Below are 18,796 nucleotides of genomic sequence, written 5' to 3'. Positions count from 1 at the left end.
AAGAGCACAAACATACAGCAGCATTTTTCATACACATGGCATTGAGTGCTATTGACAGCTGCTGTTTCAACCCAGAAGTTACTGTATATTCAGTGCTGGTTCTGATCTGTTAATGATTTGGGATGTTTTCTGGCTTCTTTTGGAGAAGAAAAAGCATTTAAAACTACGTAGGATTTTATCCTTTTTATTCACAACAAGAATGACCAAAATTATTTGTCCTATGAGACACATCCCTAAGCTTCAAATGGCTGTGAACCTCAAGAGATTTAATATACAATCTGGAGAGCCACTACAGGAGAGACAGTGTCTTTTCCATTTGTCATTTCTGGAGATAAGACTTTAATTCAACTGAGTTCAATTTAGGGAGTAAGAAAAAAAATCACTCAAGTCTTGAAACACAGTGGCATTTTCTGAGTTGCTACAAATTGGAATGAAATCATTCCTCACTGCTGAGTGAAGCTGCAGATTGTCTTACAAGCCCTTTTGTTTCAGTATGTAGAAGGCAATTTTCAGAATGCTGCCTCAGCTTGGATGCTCACTGTGGGGATGTGTCTGCCTGCTGCAAGTCCTCTCTATGCTCTCATTCTGATGTTCACAGTCCCAGATGCCAACAGTGTAAAAGCACGAGGCTATGACAGAAAAAACAACTTCCTTCACCTCTATTTAACATGTTCATATTTCAAAAGATGATTATATGCACCCATTTATACAGATGAAACTATTTAAAGATTCAAAGGCAATAGACACCCTAGCACAACATTAAAAGCAAGCTCAGGAGAGACCACATATAATTTTCTGACTTGTATTATTTCTATACTGTCATCATTTTGAGGTATGTGATATGGGTTTAAACCCAAGAATGGCATTTGAATTTTTACCATAATAAAGCTTCTCAACAGACTGCATTTTCATTATTCTGTGCATGTAAGCCACAAGGATATTTTTCCTCCCTAAATGTCCAGTCTGCAGGGAATGGTTGTGAAACTCCATTATTTCCAGGAATTGCTGGCAACCTCCTCCTGTCTGTTCTTCTCACTACTGCCTGTATTTTCCTTGTTCAGCTTTAAAAGCCAAACTTGGTTTGCAAAAATGTCTGGGTTTCTCTATGCCAGAACTGAAAGAAGACTACAACAGGACAGAATCAAATGATTTTATTATGCTGAAAATCCATTAACTCACATTAAAGCCTGTAAAATATCAAGAATGTGAAACTGGAAATAGAATTTACCTAGATGTTATCAATAGATTTTCAACCTTACCTGTTCCCTATGACCCAAACAAAGTAGGCTTTTAATATCAAAAGTACTTGGACTTCCATTATTCAGTAAGGTCAAAATAATCTGTACAGAAAGGCAGCCTGAATTTCCCAATATATGTGATATCTGCCACAAATCTGGTATTCAGTGGGCAGGGGTAAAGAGCACAAACACCTATTCTCAGTCTCCCACTTCAGGACACATGCTCAAGAGAGCTGTAAGTAATGAAAAAAAGATTTTGGATTATTTAAATCTTTCATTAGTCACGATGGTCCAAAAGTCATAATGGAAAACTCCCCATCTGCAGGCCCATGCTGTGATCTCAGCCACACGCAGCAGTAGCTTCAGAGAAAGCAAGGGAATGACTCCAAATTTACTTTGGCAGATCAAGATCAGAATCTGACCACATCCAAACAAAAACGAAAGAAGGCTACAGGCTGTGAGCAGAACCATCAGTGGATCTCAGCAATTCTGATGCACTTCACTGACTGAAAAGATTCCAGGCCTATTGTTCCCCATTCTCCAAAATATGTTGGGTTTCATTCTGTGCTGCTGAGGCACTGCTTACACACAGCTCTGAAAACATATCTAGTAAACTCACAACTGCCTGAGCTTCTTGGGCTAAATATTCTCTTGCACTGAATTTGGGAAAGCTGTAAGGTCGAGAGCAATGTCTGAGGGCTGCTTTCTGGGAAGAGGAAATCGACCATACACAATGTCAACCGAGTTCATTCCTAAATGCAAACCACATTGGGCTGGTGAGCACAATAATAAAAACCTGCTGACCTAGTTTCCTGCAGAACAAAATCCTCTGTCTTCCCTCCTCTCATGCCAAACCTAAATCAGAGCTCCTGCTTTGGAGAAAGAAATTAATCCTTTGGCTAGCAAGGAAAATTCTAATCATGATCCTTAAGACTTATAGAGCATTTCAGACCATTAGAACAGTATATAAACAGTAACTGGTCCACCCTCCCAACTCTGCAAAGTAACCCAGAGAAGATCAGAGACCTTAGCAAAGTTCAGGAGAAAATGAAAACTTCTCTTCCTTCAAGAGGATTTTGAAGTGTGAAGATCTGTGCTCTAAGCACTTTGCTTGGTGACCCTTCTTCATTTGCAGTATGCAATTATAAAACCTTCATTCATGATGTGGCAAAAAAAAAACAAAAAAAAAACCAGCACAGCTCAGCTTTTTGAAAAACTGCATCAAACCACTCAAGAAAGGACTATTGTTCTTCCCAAATTTTGCAATGTCAACTTGGAAGTCCATTTCTGGTAGATGAGAGTGGATTGTATTTGCTCCAAGTGTTTGGCAAAAGCATTCACTTCTAGTGGCTTCACTTCCTCAGTGATGCAATGTTTCATTTGAAGGGATGCCTGGGGGAACTTCAGAATGGACACAGAATGCAAATATAACAGGGTATGTCACAACAAGCTCAGTCAAAAAAATACAAATGGGAATTCTCTTGCTCTATGATGCTTCCAAAGGTGCTGCTGCAGGGCAGCACCCCACTGCAGTCAGCTAAAAGCACCTGGGAAGTCTCAGATTCTGGAGAACTGAGAACACCTTTGCTGGGTCAGAATGATACTGCCACTGGAGGAGCTTTCAAGCATCTCTCAAATAGGGTTTTATTCATGGGAAGAGTGGAGATAACAAACACTGTGCCTCAGTGCTTTCCAAGCAGTGTTTTACAAGGAGGTGCCCAAAGTGCAACCTGCAAGTGAAATTGCTAACACAGCCCTGCACTGCAGCCAGGGCTTTCAGAAAGAAGATCCCACAGTACATAGAGTTTCATCATGCACTGCTCCCTTATCAACTGAGGCAGTGCTGCCTACACCAGGACCTGAAACCTCTCCATCCCCACACGCTCCACCAGTTGGTCTCTGTGGTCACAGACAGCACTGCAAAGGTTGTTTAAACTATGTCTGTTCTCTGGATGCTGCATATTCACAGATGAGCTCCATAAATGCTTTTGCTCCAGCTCTGAAATGAGTTAGAGAAAAGTCTGTGTTCTCACAGACTTATTACCATCATTGGTCAGGGCTAGAAATGTGATGATGGAAAAAAAGCATCTTATTCATCCTATCTGGTCCCTGAGGGGTTATGAGTTGTATATGCTTATTTTATTGACACAAACAAGCTTTAACTTCTATTGTCTTGCAGAGGAAGAGCTAGCTGAATTCAATTCTGGCTCAGATATCATCTGCAATTCCAGCCAAATCTCAGCCACACAACTTTTATTACTGGGAGGATGTCAGAGGCAAAAGACACAGCTGGATATTCATGTCCCAGACTGAGTTTTGCTGTGCTGGCAGTTAGACAAACCAGCTTTTGATTTGTATGTAAACAGAGCCAATCTGAACTGGAAGGTCATTAAGAGAAAACTCATTTTACACAACAGACATTTTATGGTTACTTTTCCAACTTTCCCCACACTAACAGTTTTTTAAAACAAGACTTTGTCTTCTCCTATTGACTGTTTCAATGACAATTTCTGGTCCTACTGAAGCCTATGGCCAACCCCCACTGATTCTGATGGGACCAGAAGGGAGCTCTGAGGAAAAAAAGACATTAAAGATTCTACAGCTCCAGTTCTACCATCTCTGTGGATGAATTGGATTGATGTAGTCACAAAACATATCTTGTATTAAAAGCACAAAATTCTTAAGTCTACATCCTCCCAAAAATTCCACTGAGTCTTTACAGTGTCTGCAGTCTGACGGCCTTTGACATTATCCCTTGTAATTGAAAACATTCTGTCCTTAATGAGCCTAATAAAAGCCCTGTTCCCAAAGCTCAGATATTGATTATTCCATAAATTTTCTAGTGGATTTTTGAACTAGCAAAGTTAGATGAAGGGAACAGGGCTAAACCAACAACTGGTTTTAGTGTCACAAGGCCTCTTGACACTGAAACTTCTTGACTCCCAGCGACTGAGGCAACATGGAGGAAGTTACTGCAATTACCTCCAACAGAAGTATGAGTACAGTTACACTTACTGCAGGAGCTACCCAGTACAGCCAGGATCCTGACCTTCAGGAAAGCCAGGAATTGATGTAACTGCATTTCTCTAGACTGAATCCCAAAGGGGAGATGCCCCAAGAGAGGCTGCAAATCCCCTTCCTCTTTTCCAGCACGGTAATTACCTGACACACAGTAAATGCAACTACATTGCAGATGCAAGGGGATGACATTTCCAAACCATGTCACAGTCTCAGATCTCCCAGCTTTCTTTTAACTGAGGCACCCCCCATTTCATCCTGGAGCTACAGATGAAACAGGATCATGAGAACCCAGAGAGCAACCGCGCGGCTCCTGCGAAGGCGGCGCTGACGCCCAATCCCTCCTTGTGAGGTCTCTCAGTGTTCCCCACAGAAACAGGAATATCATTTCCCTGAGTAAGCTGAGAAGAATGCAGAGATTCAAAAGCTGAATCCTTGTTAAATTGTTTTTTTCTGTTTATTCCTCCTCTTTGATTAAGGCACTGTGACTATCTGGTGTACATCACTCTTTAAGGAACAGGGATGACCCTTTGCTCTTATAAGAGGGTTGGACTCGATGATCTCTGAGGTCCCTTCCAACCCAGCCAATTCTATGAGTCTATGATTCTAAGAGCCCTACAAGCAGCAGCAAAGCCCCTGCAGCTGCAGGTTAAACTGAGCAACTGGGTTATTAAAGCAGAGAACCTTCCAGGGGCAGAGGGGAAATGACTGTCATTCTCCATGAGTTCCTCAGGGTGTCTGCTGGCACAACCACATTGCATTGTTCCACTGCAGAACTGGCAAAAGAAATAGGTTGTTAGAGTTTGTCATGTTTAAGGGGGGAGTCTTGGGTGTAACTGTTGAAAACAGCTTTGATCTAATGACCTTTTATTTCTATGATGGTAGCTCACTAGCATGGTGAAGAAAGTCCATCCAAAATATTTTAATATGAAACCCTGAATGTATGTACCAGCAAACCCAAAGACACTTCCTTCTGCATGGGCACAAGTGATCCAGTTACAGAATGGCTCCAATCTCAGCAGAACTGTTTGTGTTACCAGGAGACAGCAAAGCTGGGACATGAACCACCCACAAATGCAGCATGGGTCATTGAAGCCTTCTTTGCTCCAAAGAAGATGCCTGTCTAACATATGCAGGGGACTTTTAAAAGCCTTTATTCTTAATAAAAGAGCAGTTAAAGGCATTTCTGAAGGTATGAAGTAAGAAAGAATTTAAAAAATCATGACTTTTAGTGGATTTTCCTGTTGAAGTGTATTTGCCTGCCTTCAGTCCTGGCCAGTTTTCCCAGACTCCTGAAACAAGCTACTATGGCACAGCCTTATTTCTTTTCTTTCTCTCAGCTTCCCAGTGCTGATGGTTTTTATGTTGAATCAAACCTGCATGAGCTTTGGTGAGTGGGATCCCTATTCTCATATTTCATGTTTTGAGATCAGGATTTCAATGCTTTATATTCTGCTAAAATAATCTTGAGCACTGAAAGTAGAAATCTCAGTGCTTAGTATTTTGATTTGATTTCCATAAAAAACAGTTTGTCCTTCAGCAGCACTCCACTTCCCCCTGCATTTATTCAGAGCCTTTGGCTTCTCTGGCCAGACTCTTGCTCTTAATCAAACCCTGCTGTGATTTCACTGAGGTGGTTTGACAGGTCCCTGTTGACATCTGAAGGAGAACCCCTGAATGTTTTGAAAAGGACCATTGCTCTGCAGAGGTGATCTGGGGGACATGCCCCCTTAGCACTGAAAGGATTGTTTTTCCCTTTCACCACAGACCCTTCCCCCTTTTTGTACAGCAAGGAAGTTAATTATGCCAGAAAGGCCCTGGCTCACAGAAGCCTCAGGGAAGCAATAGGGCAAATTTCCGTATTGAGGAAAGTCTCTAATTAAAGACAAAACAGCTAACCCTAACTTACTGCAATAAAAGCCTTTGTTTTAGAAAGCAGCTTTCCTAGAGGGCAGAGAGACATTTCAACCCCCAGGTGAATTTCCTCTTAAATTATTGCATTAGAACAACACATAAAAGCAGAAGCTGGAAGGCAGACTTTGATAAAAACCTTTTTATAAAGTGTTCTGATGTCCTAAAAGATCAGCACGAGCTGCCACGTGGTAAACATTTTGGAAGAATTATTTCTTTAGAAATGTATGCAAAAAATAGGTGGCTAAATGTTTTATTGTCTTGTCAGAAAGACAACAATTTACATTTCAAGACAGGAGTGAAATATGGCTATGGTTATTACATAAACACCAAGACACCCACCTGAGTGATGAAGGCTTCATGCCTTCTTGTGATGGTAAAATGTGTTGGTATTCAGGATGATTATGAGGATGTTTGATTTAAAAACATGTAGATTGCTTTCCCTGTAGTACACACTAAATGTGCAATCAATTTACATCAATTTTCTGGTCCCACAGATGCCATTGGTATCTAAAGAAACTGCTGCAAAAAATAAATACCTCTACAAAGTTGTTGGGAAAAGTAGGATGAAGAGAGTCCTATTACTCACTGCTGAAATATGCAGCTCCTCCAGAATGAAGTGTGGCTGCAATTTGAACCAGCACATAGATCAGCTCTTCAGCTTTATCAATAAAATAAAATATCAAACTATGATACCTCGAGGAACTTAGGAAGAAAAAACATAACTAATTACAAGTCTTTCAGCAAAATTATAGAAATACAAGAAAATAATAAAATAAGCAAAATAAGAAATACAAGAACAGAGAAAAGAGAAACATTGGGGAGTATCACCTTTCTGATCAGGAACACTAAGATTAATACCTTAAAAAAAACCCCAACAGCTAACATTCAGCAAGATGGCACAGGTCTGCAAATGAATGAGTCAGAAACTGGTATGAAATCTCTGCTGGCTTTGCCACCAGGCTTCACTGGGGCCAGGATTTCCTCTCTGCTCTGCTCCTCATACCCTCTGTTTTCAGACAAGTTTTCTCAACTGCAGTACAAATCCTCACTACACAACTTGCATCTTCAGCTCTCACAGGCTTAGTGCCCTGCATTCCAATCAAAAAAGCCATCAGCAAACCACTTAAGGACAGGAAAATCAGAGTGGATCAATGGGATACACTTCTTGATTGTCTGTGTATGTGTACTGAAACACTAACAAAAAGATTCAGATTTCCTGCTATGTATTTAGTTCTCTGGACAGTCTGAGTGGTTTTGTATCCTCCTGGTCATTGCAATCAGACACAGACAGTATTTATTTAGGGATATATTTTCCTCATGACTTTACAGACTCAATTCTCTGACATGGGGAAGGAGGTTTCTTAGAAGTGAAACACGAGGAAGTGTAATAAAGCTTATTTACCTGGTTGAGAGAAAAAAAGAAACCCAACAGCAAATAATTATATGAGGAAAAAAAAAGGAATCTGAGCCTCTCTGCATTCTCTTCTCATGCTTGCAGATAGCCTGTGATTCTGCATGGACAGAGGTCCTCTCTCCTCTGCATTGTCTAATCAGAGCCCTTTTGGACTTAAATGGAATTAGTAATAATAAAAAAGCAATGGAGTGCAATTTCCATGGAAACTTGGAAACACATGTAAGGTAATTTGCAGTAAGCCCTTGTACTGTGAATGGAAAATTTTACAGTTTACACAAATCTCAGATATTATTTTCTTGGCAGTGCAAACCTGGGCCAAATATTTTCTGTCATATTCAAGATGTAAGTAGTCAGGTTTGCTTTCTGTGCACAAAGGCTTCAGAAGCTGCAATAAAATGCCTGATACTTTAAATGAGCCCAAAACCAGTACTAGGAAAAAAAAATTATTTAAGCTTTCTTTTTGTCTGTTGACTTCAGAAAGTGAAAATGGCTTAGAAAACATGTCCTGTTTACATCATGTTACAGACCAGTAAACTGCCAGAGCATTGGCAGGTGTGCCCAATATTAATGGGACCTTATTCAAACTCTTCATATTAGATGAATTAAGATACTAACTCCTGGTTTTCCATTTACTCTAAGAGATATCTTTCTCACTCAGGACCATGTACTCACAGATTAATTACCTACAGAAAGCTTGCTCAGATATAAGTAAAGTCCTGACAGGGAATGCTTACCTGGAACCATGGCAATGATTTGTGACATGAGAACTGATTTTGGAGCTGTGACAATTACAAGCCAGCTCAGAGGACAGCTCTGAAAATCTAGAACCTGGCTTGTACTCTTCATAAGTAGGAAGAGTCCAACATTTTGATCTAAATAGTATGGAACATGATCAGCTCCCTTACAGTACCTAGGAGCTGTGTGATCATCCATGTCCCTTTCCACTCCTGGACATGCCCTCTACAGCAAAGACATTTCCTGTGGGAGATTTTTGTGGATCTCCAGTCTCTGAAATGTGGGTACAGTTTGGGACCACATTAGTACAGAAGATTTGTCTTTAACTGAGGTAACAACCACAGCAACATCAAACATCTGCAGGTGCAAAGCTGTTGCCTGTCAGAGGCTAAACTCCTCCTGCCCCAGGAATCCTGGCTGTGTTTGAGGGAGTCATTGTTTGAGGCAGGGGAGTGCTTAGTAAGGATTTGGGCTTCAACACAGATTTCATCACAGGCTGACTGACTGAAGCTGTCTCTTTACAGGTTCACACAAAATTCAAAATGTCACCTGCCTGGCCAAGTGAGATCACAGAGCAAGTCAATCACCCTGCTTTTCAAATGCATTTCCCCTTTTACATCTTGAAAATTCTACTCACTCACTTGTAGACCATGCAAAGAGGAAGCAGCATGACTCAGCTCCACACTACAATGGCTGGAGCAGATCCAGACCTAGCAATCCTGCAGACTTTCCCTACCAAAATACAAGTCTGCAGCTTGGATAATGTACAGCATCCAATGTTTGCCTAAGAAATGGGCAGAGTGCCAGCTGCAGTCCTTTACCAAGTCCTTCACATCAATGGAAAATTATCTTCTAAAGAGTTAGAAAGGGAACAAAAAGAGCTGAAAGGCTCTGATTTTAAAGAGTCCTTATGGAAGACTACATGCTGTAGAGGAACAACCTCCTGACCTGTCTTGGGTAGAAATGAATTTACATGGAAGTCTAGAAGAAGAGAACAAAGTAACTTAGCAAGCTTCACAGCTTGCCATACTGGGGAATATTTTGGATATATTTCTCTAAGTTACAGAATATACAAAATAACAGAGGCACAGGAAAGCTTCTGAACTTAAGGAGTCCAGGAAGTCTGAGCATGTTTCAAGAACCCTGAATACTAGTGCCTTGTCTAAACCACTGGAAACAAGTACTCTAAAAATCAGCTACTGTAAAAAATCACTATCATCTAGAAATTACTCCTGATACTCTACCATTTTGCTAACACCAGATCCAGAGAATGTACTGTAAACACCTTAACTGAAACTCTGAGCAAATTTGAGCAAGAATTTCACTTCAGTTCACTCACTGAATGCACAACAGAGTTGAACAATTTGCTGGTTATCTCATAGCAATCTAACCTCAGAGATAAAGAACTGAACTCCAAACCTCTTTATTAGAATGATGCTGCACATTCTAGTCTGTGCCCAGAAGCTCTGGGCAATGGGATGGATCTGTCTTTTCAGGCACTGTCTTCACTGGGGGAAATCACATCCCAGTCATTACTTACATAAGGATGGGTAATGAAGATAATAAAGAGGCATGATCCAAGCTATTTCTCTGAAATGGCCCCCACCTTCCTGCAGAGTAACTTGAAGAATTACTTGCAAAAAGCAGTCCTCTGGGCCATGCACATAGGGGAGGACTGAGCAGTATCAGGAAACTGCATCACATACAAACCAACCTCACGTTGTGTTAGAGGATGAAGGCCAGCAGGGCTCATTTCAAAAGATGGTTGATCAAGCAGACTTTATGTTTAGCAAAGCTTAGCAGCTTTTTTCCTCCTCCCTCCCCAAAATGTTTTGGGCATTGTCATACGATTGTACTATGAAACTTGAAGTTATCCCAAACCAGTTCATGAGAAGAGAACAGAAACATCTATTTTCATTCCAAAGGAAAAACAAGTCCTGTGCTGTTTTCCTAAGTGAGCTGAAAACTTGGAGAGAAACCTCAAGCTAAAAAAAGCAAAGGACTCCAGAAGATTCATGTTCTGGACTGTGGTTTCTGTTGCCTTAGCTCAAGGGAAAATATGTTCATGGGAAAAAGGCCTGCCTGGAGCCAGATTTTTTTCAACTCTGACTTTTCTAGTTGGCGTGGCTTTAAATCAGCATGTTGCTATTAAAGTTACTTCTTCTTATACAAAAATATTCTTTATGGGCTGTGTGATAGTTGACTGCAGTTGAAACAACCACTCGTGCTGTGTTCCCTAGCAATCAGCATTGAGTTCATCTCCTCTCAGCTCTGGAGAGACAGTGACCAAGCAACAGAAGAGGCCTTTACAATGTTAGTTCTGAGCTGCACTGATTCAGTGTGATTCTTCCCAGGAGAGATTTACTTAATGAATTCCATAACAAAGTGTCAGCTTTATCACATGTCTTTGCACCTACACACAGCTAAAGAAAACATCACCTCTTAGAAAACCAGAACTCTTGCATGGCTTTATTTGAAAGAATGTTACTGTCATGTTATTATGGACTGCTGTTAATACTGCAACTCTATTGTCTTCAGAGACAAAATGCATAACAAATATAACAGAACTCCACAGCATCCTGTAAAGACTGGCCTACACACAAATCTGCCACAGGCAGCTGATTGTCTGAGTAGCCCTGCAGTAAGTGTAACAAAATGTGATCATGCTGCCCAAACACACTGTGCCCCCAACAAGAGCAGTTACCATCATCCTAAATGCTGTATCAACAGACCCTAACCTCATGCAGACCCTATGCTCTTCGTTATACACTTGCAGCATCTTCTGCATTAATCAGATTGATGGTAAGAGTTAACAAACAAGTCAATATGGCTTTTTTTGAGATCCTTCAAGACTTTTGGGAATGACACTGTAAGCTTTAACTGAAGCTTAAAGTGCACTTCACCCCCTATTTCCAACAGCAAGGAAATTCTGCTGTAAATGAAATGCAGTTACCTGTGATCAAGGACTGTGACAGCAGAAGCAGGAATCCCCAGAAGGAAACAACTCTGTTCCAGCTCTTTCTTGCGAATCTCTCCTTGATTGTAATAATTTCCTGCAAACAGCAAACAAGCAACATTGTCTAACTTACTTTAGTTTAGTATCAGAATTTACTGTGCCTAATCAGATCAGTGGTTCAGACAGTTATCATCATCATCATCATCATTCTAAGAATGGCCAAAGTTAAATGTTTCTGCCAAAGGCATGGGATATCTTCCAGAAAATAACTCTGGAATAACCTGCTTGGGAAGCTGCTTCTATCCACCTGTTTGACTAGCAGATGCCTCATGCCTGAAATATCAGCATTTCTAGCTCTTCAGAATTTTTTGTTTGAGCTTTTTGCTTTGTTTTGGATATGCCTGATCCACGTCTGGACATACTTAATTTTTTAGCAAGATTTCAGCTCTCTTTTGGTGAATTCCAAAGGCTGACTACACTTTGTGGGGAGAAAGAAAGTCTTCTAGTATGCATATAGATGAACCAACTGCTGCTGTTTTATCTGAAGTCACTGATACACTACAAAAACAACTGAGCAAGACTTCTTCATAAACATGGGAGGAACTGCTTTTGCAGTGAGGTGACCAAAAGTTGTTACCACTGGCAAACTTCCAGGTTGTCTCTGTGAAAGAGGTTTGTGGGAATCTCAGTCTTTTTTTTGCTTTTTTTTTTTAAAAAAACAAGTATTCAGAACACATCAGTAATAATTAATCTCCTTAGGAAGGGCCAAAGAGTCATCTCTCCTTCATTATTAGACATCCTGCTGGGAAATTCTCCCCATCCTCTTCACAGGCCCACAGAGCCAAGCTGAACAGCAAGTCCAAAGCACTTGGACTGGATCTGTTAAGGTAATACATAGGAAGTCTGTCCCACAGTGTACTCTTTAAGGGATTAAAGTTTATAGCATAGCCTGGGGCACTTGGAATGAGCAGTGGTTGTCCTGTGACACAAGGGCACTGCTACAGAATGCAGTGATGGAACTAAAAGGATTTGAAAAAAAAAGGAATTCCATCATAACAATTTGGGGTTTAAGACAGATTTTTCAGAAGCCTGCAGTCACAGGGGAAATTCAGGCAGAAACTAATATGGCAACATTGTAAAGAACCAAAAGAAGATAGGAATCCTAATTTGGATAAGGCATTTGGGAGAAGTTAGACTGAGACCAACAACTAGCAGGGAAATGGGGTTCATTATCTTAAAACACACCCTCCTTCTCCATTGAATTATATTCTTCTCATCTTGCCCTGACATTCCCTTCTTTTTTCTTGGCATCAGGCATGCAAAACCCATGCCAGAGCTGTGATGGCCCTTTCCAGAATGTTGCCCTGTGCAGGGCAGTACTTGCAACCCAATTTTAACTATGAAGCAATAAAATGAAAAAAATACAGCTGAGTATTAAAGTATGATTCAAGCCTGTAGTCAGCTGTCTTGAATTACACTAAAACATTTTATTGTTGTGGGTACAAGTCATCCAAATCAAGCATTTCTCTCCAGCAGTGTTGCAATCTGAGCCATCACTAGCAAGCTTTGTAAAAATTTCAAAGAGGGAAAGAGTAACTAGAAGAAAAAACCCCAGACTTTACTGGCAGAGTGAGAGTGAATGGTTTTAGGAGACTGTGACAATGATTATCTGTGGGTTTGTCCCAGTTTGGCAGTCTGCATCTTAGATTGCAAGTTCCAGCTTCAGCAAAATGAATTTAAGTGTGCATTAGATGGATTACATGAGCAGAATGGGGCTCATTTGAGACTGATTTTAAGGCCATGAGTGATACTGGTGCTTAAAGGTAACATTCCTTCTGCTGCAGTGCAGTGTCATAGGGGACTGGAGGTGATGGTTCATCCCAGTAGTGCCACTGCTCTCAGAATGCCTCCCTTGTACTCAGCTCAAAGGATCCAGGTTGCACAGCTTGAGAAATGTGTCAGCACATCAGGCATATATAAATTTTAACAAGAAAAAATGGGAAGCTGTTTAAAACCAGCTGAAGAGCTGATGCTGCTGGACCTCACCCATGGAGCACTGACAATAGAGAGTCAGCCACTACAGAGAGCAAAGCAGATTTATACCCAGTTATTATTTCAGTCAAAGATTATTCAGTATGTAAAAGGCTGCTTGTTTCCACAGTGCTGTAATTCTAATCCATTTCTAAGTCATTTTGATTGACATATGAAAACTGCAAGCACAAGGGTCTCTAAGTAATGATTTTGCCTCAGTGTTACCATTTGCAGTCTTTGATTGACTCACTTGTCATCATCAATTGTACAATGAGAGGAGGAAGCACCTGAATCACCCCAAAGACTAATGAGAGGCACAGAAAAATTTATGAGCTCAGTGAATGTACTTCTCAAGCTCACTAAACATTTCATGTCACTAAATCACAAGGAAAAAATGAATTCTGGTAGAGAAGGATAGGCTAAAAAAACAGTTAAAATTATGTTCTTATGCACAAAAAAAACCCCAAAACAAACAAACCCAAAACACAAAAATCACACACACAAAAAAAAAGCCCAAACAAACAAAAAACCAAACCCCAATATATCTGGCTGTAGTAGATGATGGAAATGTAAGACAAAAGTGTCATGTCCTGTGAAAAACTCCTGTCCAGGCAAATAGAGGGAGAACCTTTTACTTCTGTTCAGCCCCAGAAAGGCCTCAGTGGGAACACTGCTCCCAGTTTTTGATCAAAGCACTTCAAAAAATATGAGAGCCAAGTGGGAGAGTCCAAAGGAGAGTGATGAGAACGATCAGAGTTTAGAAACATAATCTACAAGGAAAGATTGCAAGACTTGGGGTTGTTTAGTCTGGAGAAAAGAAGACAGAAGAGGCAAATAAAAGACTTAAAATATCTAAGCTGCTGCTACTAAAGGACACCCTGATTGTCATGTTCATGACAGACAGGAAAAATAAGCAAACAAGCTCAAATTACATGAATGATTCAGGGAAAAAAAAGTGATTTGAAGAAAAGCTAACACAGCACTGACACAGACTGCAGGGGCTGAGGAACTTCAGCAAATGAAGAGACATTGATGCTGCCTTTGGGCCAACTGATGGACAACACAACTCAGGTTCCCTTCAGGCCTCCTTTTCCATGACTGGGCTGTGACCCAACTGTTATTTTTCCATGTGTTACAGTGAGTGCACCCTCACAACACCTCCACTGGAGCGTCCAAGCAAGTCCTCTCCGAGAGGACAAAGAGAAGACAAAAGGTCCAACTTCCTCCAGCTTCCCCATGGCTTGGAAGTACCAGAGAGCTGCAGCCAGGGGAGGGTTGGGAGATCTCTGCGGGAGGTTTGGATTCAGAGCCACATTTTGCTGCTAAAACTCTGCAGAAAGCCACGTCTGGACCCAAACTGCGCAGCAGCTCCCTGGGGCGTTATGGCACCAAACCTCACGAGGGCCACAGTGTCATGGAACACAGGCCCAAAGGGCCCTGGGCAGTGATGACGTCACACGCCGCGTCAGGGCACAGCCACCGCTCGCTGCTCTGAGGCGCTGACGCGACGTCACAGCCTCGGGGATGACGTCAGAGCGCAATGCCACCCATCGGAAGCCATCATGGCGGCCTTCCCATGACGTCACGGGCGGGCAGCCGGGCCTCTCGGGGCGGTGGAACCGTGGGGCGGAAGCCCCTCCGCTCCCGGCGCGTTTCCCCCCCCTCACCTGCGGAGCAGCACAGCACCGCGGGGCGGGCACCGCTCCTGCCCAAGCCCAGCACCGTGGGGGCGAAGAACATCGCTTCGTCATCAGGGTGCGCCGTCACCAGCAACGCGCGGACGCCATCCGCCCGCTCCGCCGCCGCCGCCGCCTTTCCCCTCAGGGCGGCGCGAGCCCCGTCCCCCGCGTAACGGCGCCGCAGGCGGCGCGTGCCACCGAGCAGCAGCGCGAGGAGCAGCGCGAGGAGAAGCGCCGGCGCCACCGGGCCCCAGGCCCAGGGCCCCGCTGCCATGGCGACGGGCGCCGCGCGCCACCGCGCCGCTCCGGCAAGAAACGGGAAGGGCGGAGGGAAGGTTCCGGGACACCGAGGGTTCCCCCCACCTTAGTGTCAACCTCCTCTCTCTTCCCCGCCTCGGGGCGGGGCCGCTCGGCTGCTGTCGCGGAAACGTGAACCGGCTGAGCTCTACCAGGGCTGCCCAGAAAGACGGGAGCACCGGGAGGGTCCCCGCCGCCTTGCCCTCGCCAGACTTGGCGGGGTCGCGGCCGAGGAGCGCGGGCGTTTGAACGGGGCAGGTGCCGTGGTGCGGGGATCCCGCATTGCCCTGGCCCTGCTGCTAGTAGTAACTAATAGTGAGAAAATATTAATAACTAATAGTGAGCAAAGCTGAGCTCTTCAGCGTGCAGTACCTGTTATCTCTGCGCGGTGCTACTGTGGAAGCGACGCGGGCCAAGGGAAAGCTCAAAAGCAGGGCGAGAGGAGCTTATCTGCAGACACCTCCTGCTATCTGCACATCTGCTGGCTGTCCCGTGTGGCTGCGAAGGGAAAAAAAGAAAACAAATTTTGGGTACGTTTTAGAAGTGAAGCCAACCCCTGGAGAAGGTTGCAGAGAAAAAAGTGACAGGAAGTAGTAAAATAAAACACAAAAAACACAAATCAGATAACACGATGGCCTTGGAAATTGCTTTTGAAGGCAAACGGGCAATAACGGGAGATAAGTGTAGCCTGTCAGCAATGGAAGGTGTTAGCTGGGTTGGTTCAGAGAATAAAACGAGGAAAGCACTTCAGGTATTTCATTATCTGAAGAGCAGCTCACACCTCACAGCGTGCACCTGGCCTGTCTGCACAGAGCTTTAGCTGGACACTTCCAAGCAAACGAAGTTGTGTTGGGATTAATGACTGGAAATACTTCAGCCTGGAGATGTCGTGTCACCTCAACACAGCCCTTGGCAGTGGATCCGGGCTCCTGTAACAACTGCACACTTAAAAGAAAAGAGGTTTTCTAAGTAATCCTGTTCACCACAGGGTGAGCCCCTGCTTGATGAGGCTGAATCAATGATGGTGAGGATACATCCTGCAAATGGGGGTGTGAGTTCTCCTGTTTAATGGAAATTGTAACCAAAATGACATAATTTAATCGTGTCTAATGGTATCGCTTTTGCTTCTCATAGTAAACCCGGTAACAGATTAATCTGTAATCTTAGCACATCTGGAATTACTTTTTTACAGGTAAATGCCTTGCAGCTTTCAAACCCCTTACTGAAAAAGCAGGCAACAACTGACGTACTCATTCCGGGGTTGGACAGAAAGCCACCCGAGATGTTAAACCTCTCACATCTCTCAGGTGTCACCGGTTCCAGCCGAGGGGCTGCAGCCCCCGGGAGGCGGGAAGGGCCCGGAGCGGGAGCGGGAGGGTGAGGGAGCGGGCGCGCTCGGTGCGATGCTCACGCCCGGGACGGTTCCCGGTTCCCGCCTCCCGCTCTGAGGCCTCATTCCCTGGCACAGCCGCAGCCCCCCGACTCTCCAGGTGCCCCCCGCGTCCCGTGATCGGTTATGAGGCATTTATACCGATTCTCACGTAATACCGTGAGGTAAAGTGAGGCGCTCCCATCCCTCCGGTCATTAGCATCACCCAGAGGGACACCGGGCCGGGCTAGGTCCCTCAGCAGTGCCGGTGCTGCCGGGACCCCCCCACCTCAGCGCTGCCGCGCCCCCCGCTCGCCTCATGGCGGCCGCTCCCCCCCCCCCTCCGCCCCGAACCCCCTCAGCGGGGAGGGGGAGGGAACCTTCCCCGCCGCACCGGCCGGAGGGTCCTGGAAGGAGGATAGTAGCCCGCCCTCTCACCGCCAGGCTGTCCCCCTGCTTCTGGTGGATTGGAGCTGGCCGAGCATTGCCTCTCATCCGCATGGCGGGAGGAAGGGGCGAGCTTCCCCGGAGCGGTAAAATAAAAAAAAAAACCACGAGCCGCCACTCTGCCGTTCGCTCGGTAGCTGCCAGGACCTGAGGAGAGGGGGCGGAGCCCGCCGAGCCGGGGGAGGGGAGGCAAGATGGCGGTGGCGGTGGCGCTGAGGTTGAGGTGAGACGCCGCGACCGTTCAGCCCCGCCGGAACCTGCCGCCCGGGCCGCCCCAGCGCCGCGCCGTCGGTAAGGGCAGAGGGCCCGGCGGGGCGGCGCGGGGGGAGCGGCGCAGCCCGGGGGGGCAGCGGGGCCTAGTGCCTCCGCTGTGAGGAGGAGGAGGAGGAGGGGGAAGAGGCGGGGGCCCCGGCCATCCCTTCCTCCTCCCTCCTCACCGGGGAGAGAGCCGCTCTCTCCCGGACCCGGGAGGAGGGCGCTGGGGGTCCTCGGGGGAATGGCCGGGGGTGGGGGCGATGGGCGGATCAGGTGCGATGCGGGGCGGGGGTTGCCCGGTGCCCGCGGGGGATTCTCCATTTACGCGGTTGTTGTGCGGGAGGGTCCGGAGGGGCGGGGGTGGGCGTGAGGGGATGGCCCTGGAGGGGAAGTTTGTGGAGAAATCGCAGAGCATCGGTGTGCTGGGTGTGCATCCCTGCCCTGTGAGGAGGAGAAGTACGAGTTAAAACATAAAAAGAAAAAAAAAACAATTACAGCCGTAATAAATGATATTAAAAAAAAGGCCGGTTCTGCAAAATCAGCCACTTGGACACTCGGGCGAGAGTGCCTGAAGATGTCCTGGAGGTGTGTGGTGGCTCCTGCTCCAGCCCCACGTTGAGGTTGTCAGTGGTGGGGAATTGTTGCTGATGCTGACTCTGAATTATTCATATAGGACCTGTAAACATCCCCAGCTTCTGTCATCTCTGGGCTGCTGGAGGCCACAATGAAAGTGGCTTTTTCTAGAATTATTCTGACTTGGTGGTAAAGAACTTTGTGCTTACTGATTTTTCTGTAATTACTTACAAAAAACCACAAACCTGTGGGTATCATGTTGGCTGCAGTTAGACAAGATTCTAGATGGATATAGGCACTGTTAGACAGGCTGAAGTAAGTAGGTAGTCTGAACAATTTGTTGTCCAAAACCTGTTCCATCTTGTTTCATGGATATGTACTTAACAAGTGTTTTACCTTTTCACAACCATAAATATTGGTGTAACATAAGAGTTTAAAAAAAAAAAAAAAAAAAAGACAACTTATGACAATGTGAAGGGGATGTCTAGTTCTGAATATTTGATTTTGTGGCAGCATTCTTGTATTATGCAGGATTTTTAGGTACAGCATTGTAGCTATGAGCTGCTAAAGCTCAGGCAGGGGTTTTTATCCTAGGGAGTATGATTTGAGTGAGGGAAAAAAAGTGGTGCTCATATAGAAAAACATTATTTTTGTGGTAAGGAGAGCATCCATGGGCACAACTTAAGTGCCTGAATAAGTGGACACTGAACATAAGAACCATTGCACTGGAATTTTATTCTGCAGCATGTTGTTATTCCTGATGAACTCAACAACCTTGACATTTGGAAAGGAAGTATGTAATATTTGAGGTGGATATTTAGTTGGCTGAAGTCTGGTGCCTTGTGGGGGGGGAGGTTAAAGACCTTCATG

At 44.6% G+C, this 18,796-nt stretch overlaps 2 protein-coding genes across 10 annotated transcripts in view; one reads left to right on the top strand and one right to left on the bottom strand.

The window, feature by feature from the left end:
* The window catches only part of PIGL (phosphatidylinositol glycan anchor biosynthesis class L), a 65,540-nt gene extending 48,580 nt beyond the window's left edge, over positions 1 to 16,960 (bottom strand). For 5 of the 6 annotated variants that reach the window (XR_003988368.1, XR_003988367.1, XM_030462512.1 and 2 more), the window contains exons 1-2: positions 14,974 to 15,259; positions 11,273 to 11,372 (exon numbers count right to left, since the gene is read on the bottom strand). Coding sequence is in view for 3 of the 6 variants with exons in the window: in XM_030462512.1 (XP_030318372.1) it covers positions 11,273 to 11,372; positions 14,974 to 15,259 (386 nt within the window). In the remaining 3 variants the exon portion in view is untranslated. Of the gene's footprint in view, positions 1 to 11,272; positions 11,373 to 14,973; positions 15,260 to 15,654; positions 15,781 to 16,830 lie in introns of those variants that run through there. The other variant, XR_003988369.1, reaches the window with a different exon arrangement.
* A 301-nt stretch (positions 16,961 to 17,261) lies between these two features.
* Positions 17,262 to 18,796, top strand: part of NCOR1 (nuclear receptor corepressor 1) — a 64,444-nt gene continuing 62,909 nt past the window's right edge. For 3 of the 4 annotated variants that reach the window (XM_030462508.1, XM_030462509.1, XM_030462506.1), the window contains exon 1: positions 17,270 to 17,389. The gene's annotated coding sequence lies outside the window, so the exon portion shown is untranslated. Of the gene's footprint in view, positions 17,390 to 18,796 lie in introns of all 4 variants that reach the window. The other variant, XM_030462507.1, reaches the window with a different exon arrangement.

This window comes from Calypte anna, chromosome 19 (assembly GCF_003957555.1).
Source record: "Calypte anna isolate BGI_N300 chromosome 19, bCalAnn1_v1.p, whole genome shotgun sequence".
In the NCBI taxonomy this organism is placed as follows: Eukaryota; Metazoa; Chordata; class Aves; order Apodiformes; family Trochilidae; genus Calypte; species Calypte anna.
The sequence above is the reverse complement of the archived record's forward strand: the minus strand, read 5'-3'. Positions and strand labels throughout refer to the sequence as shown.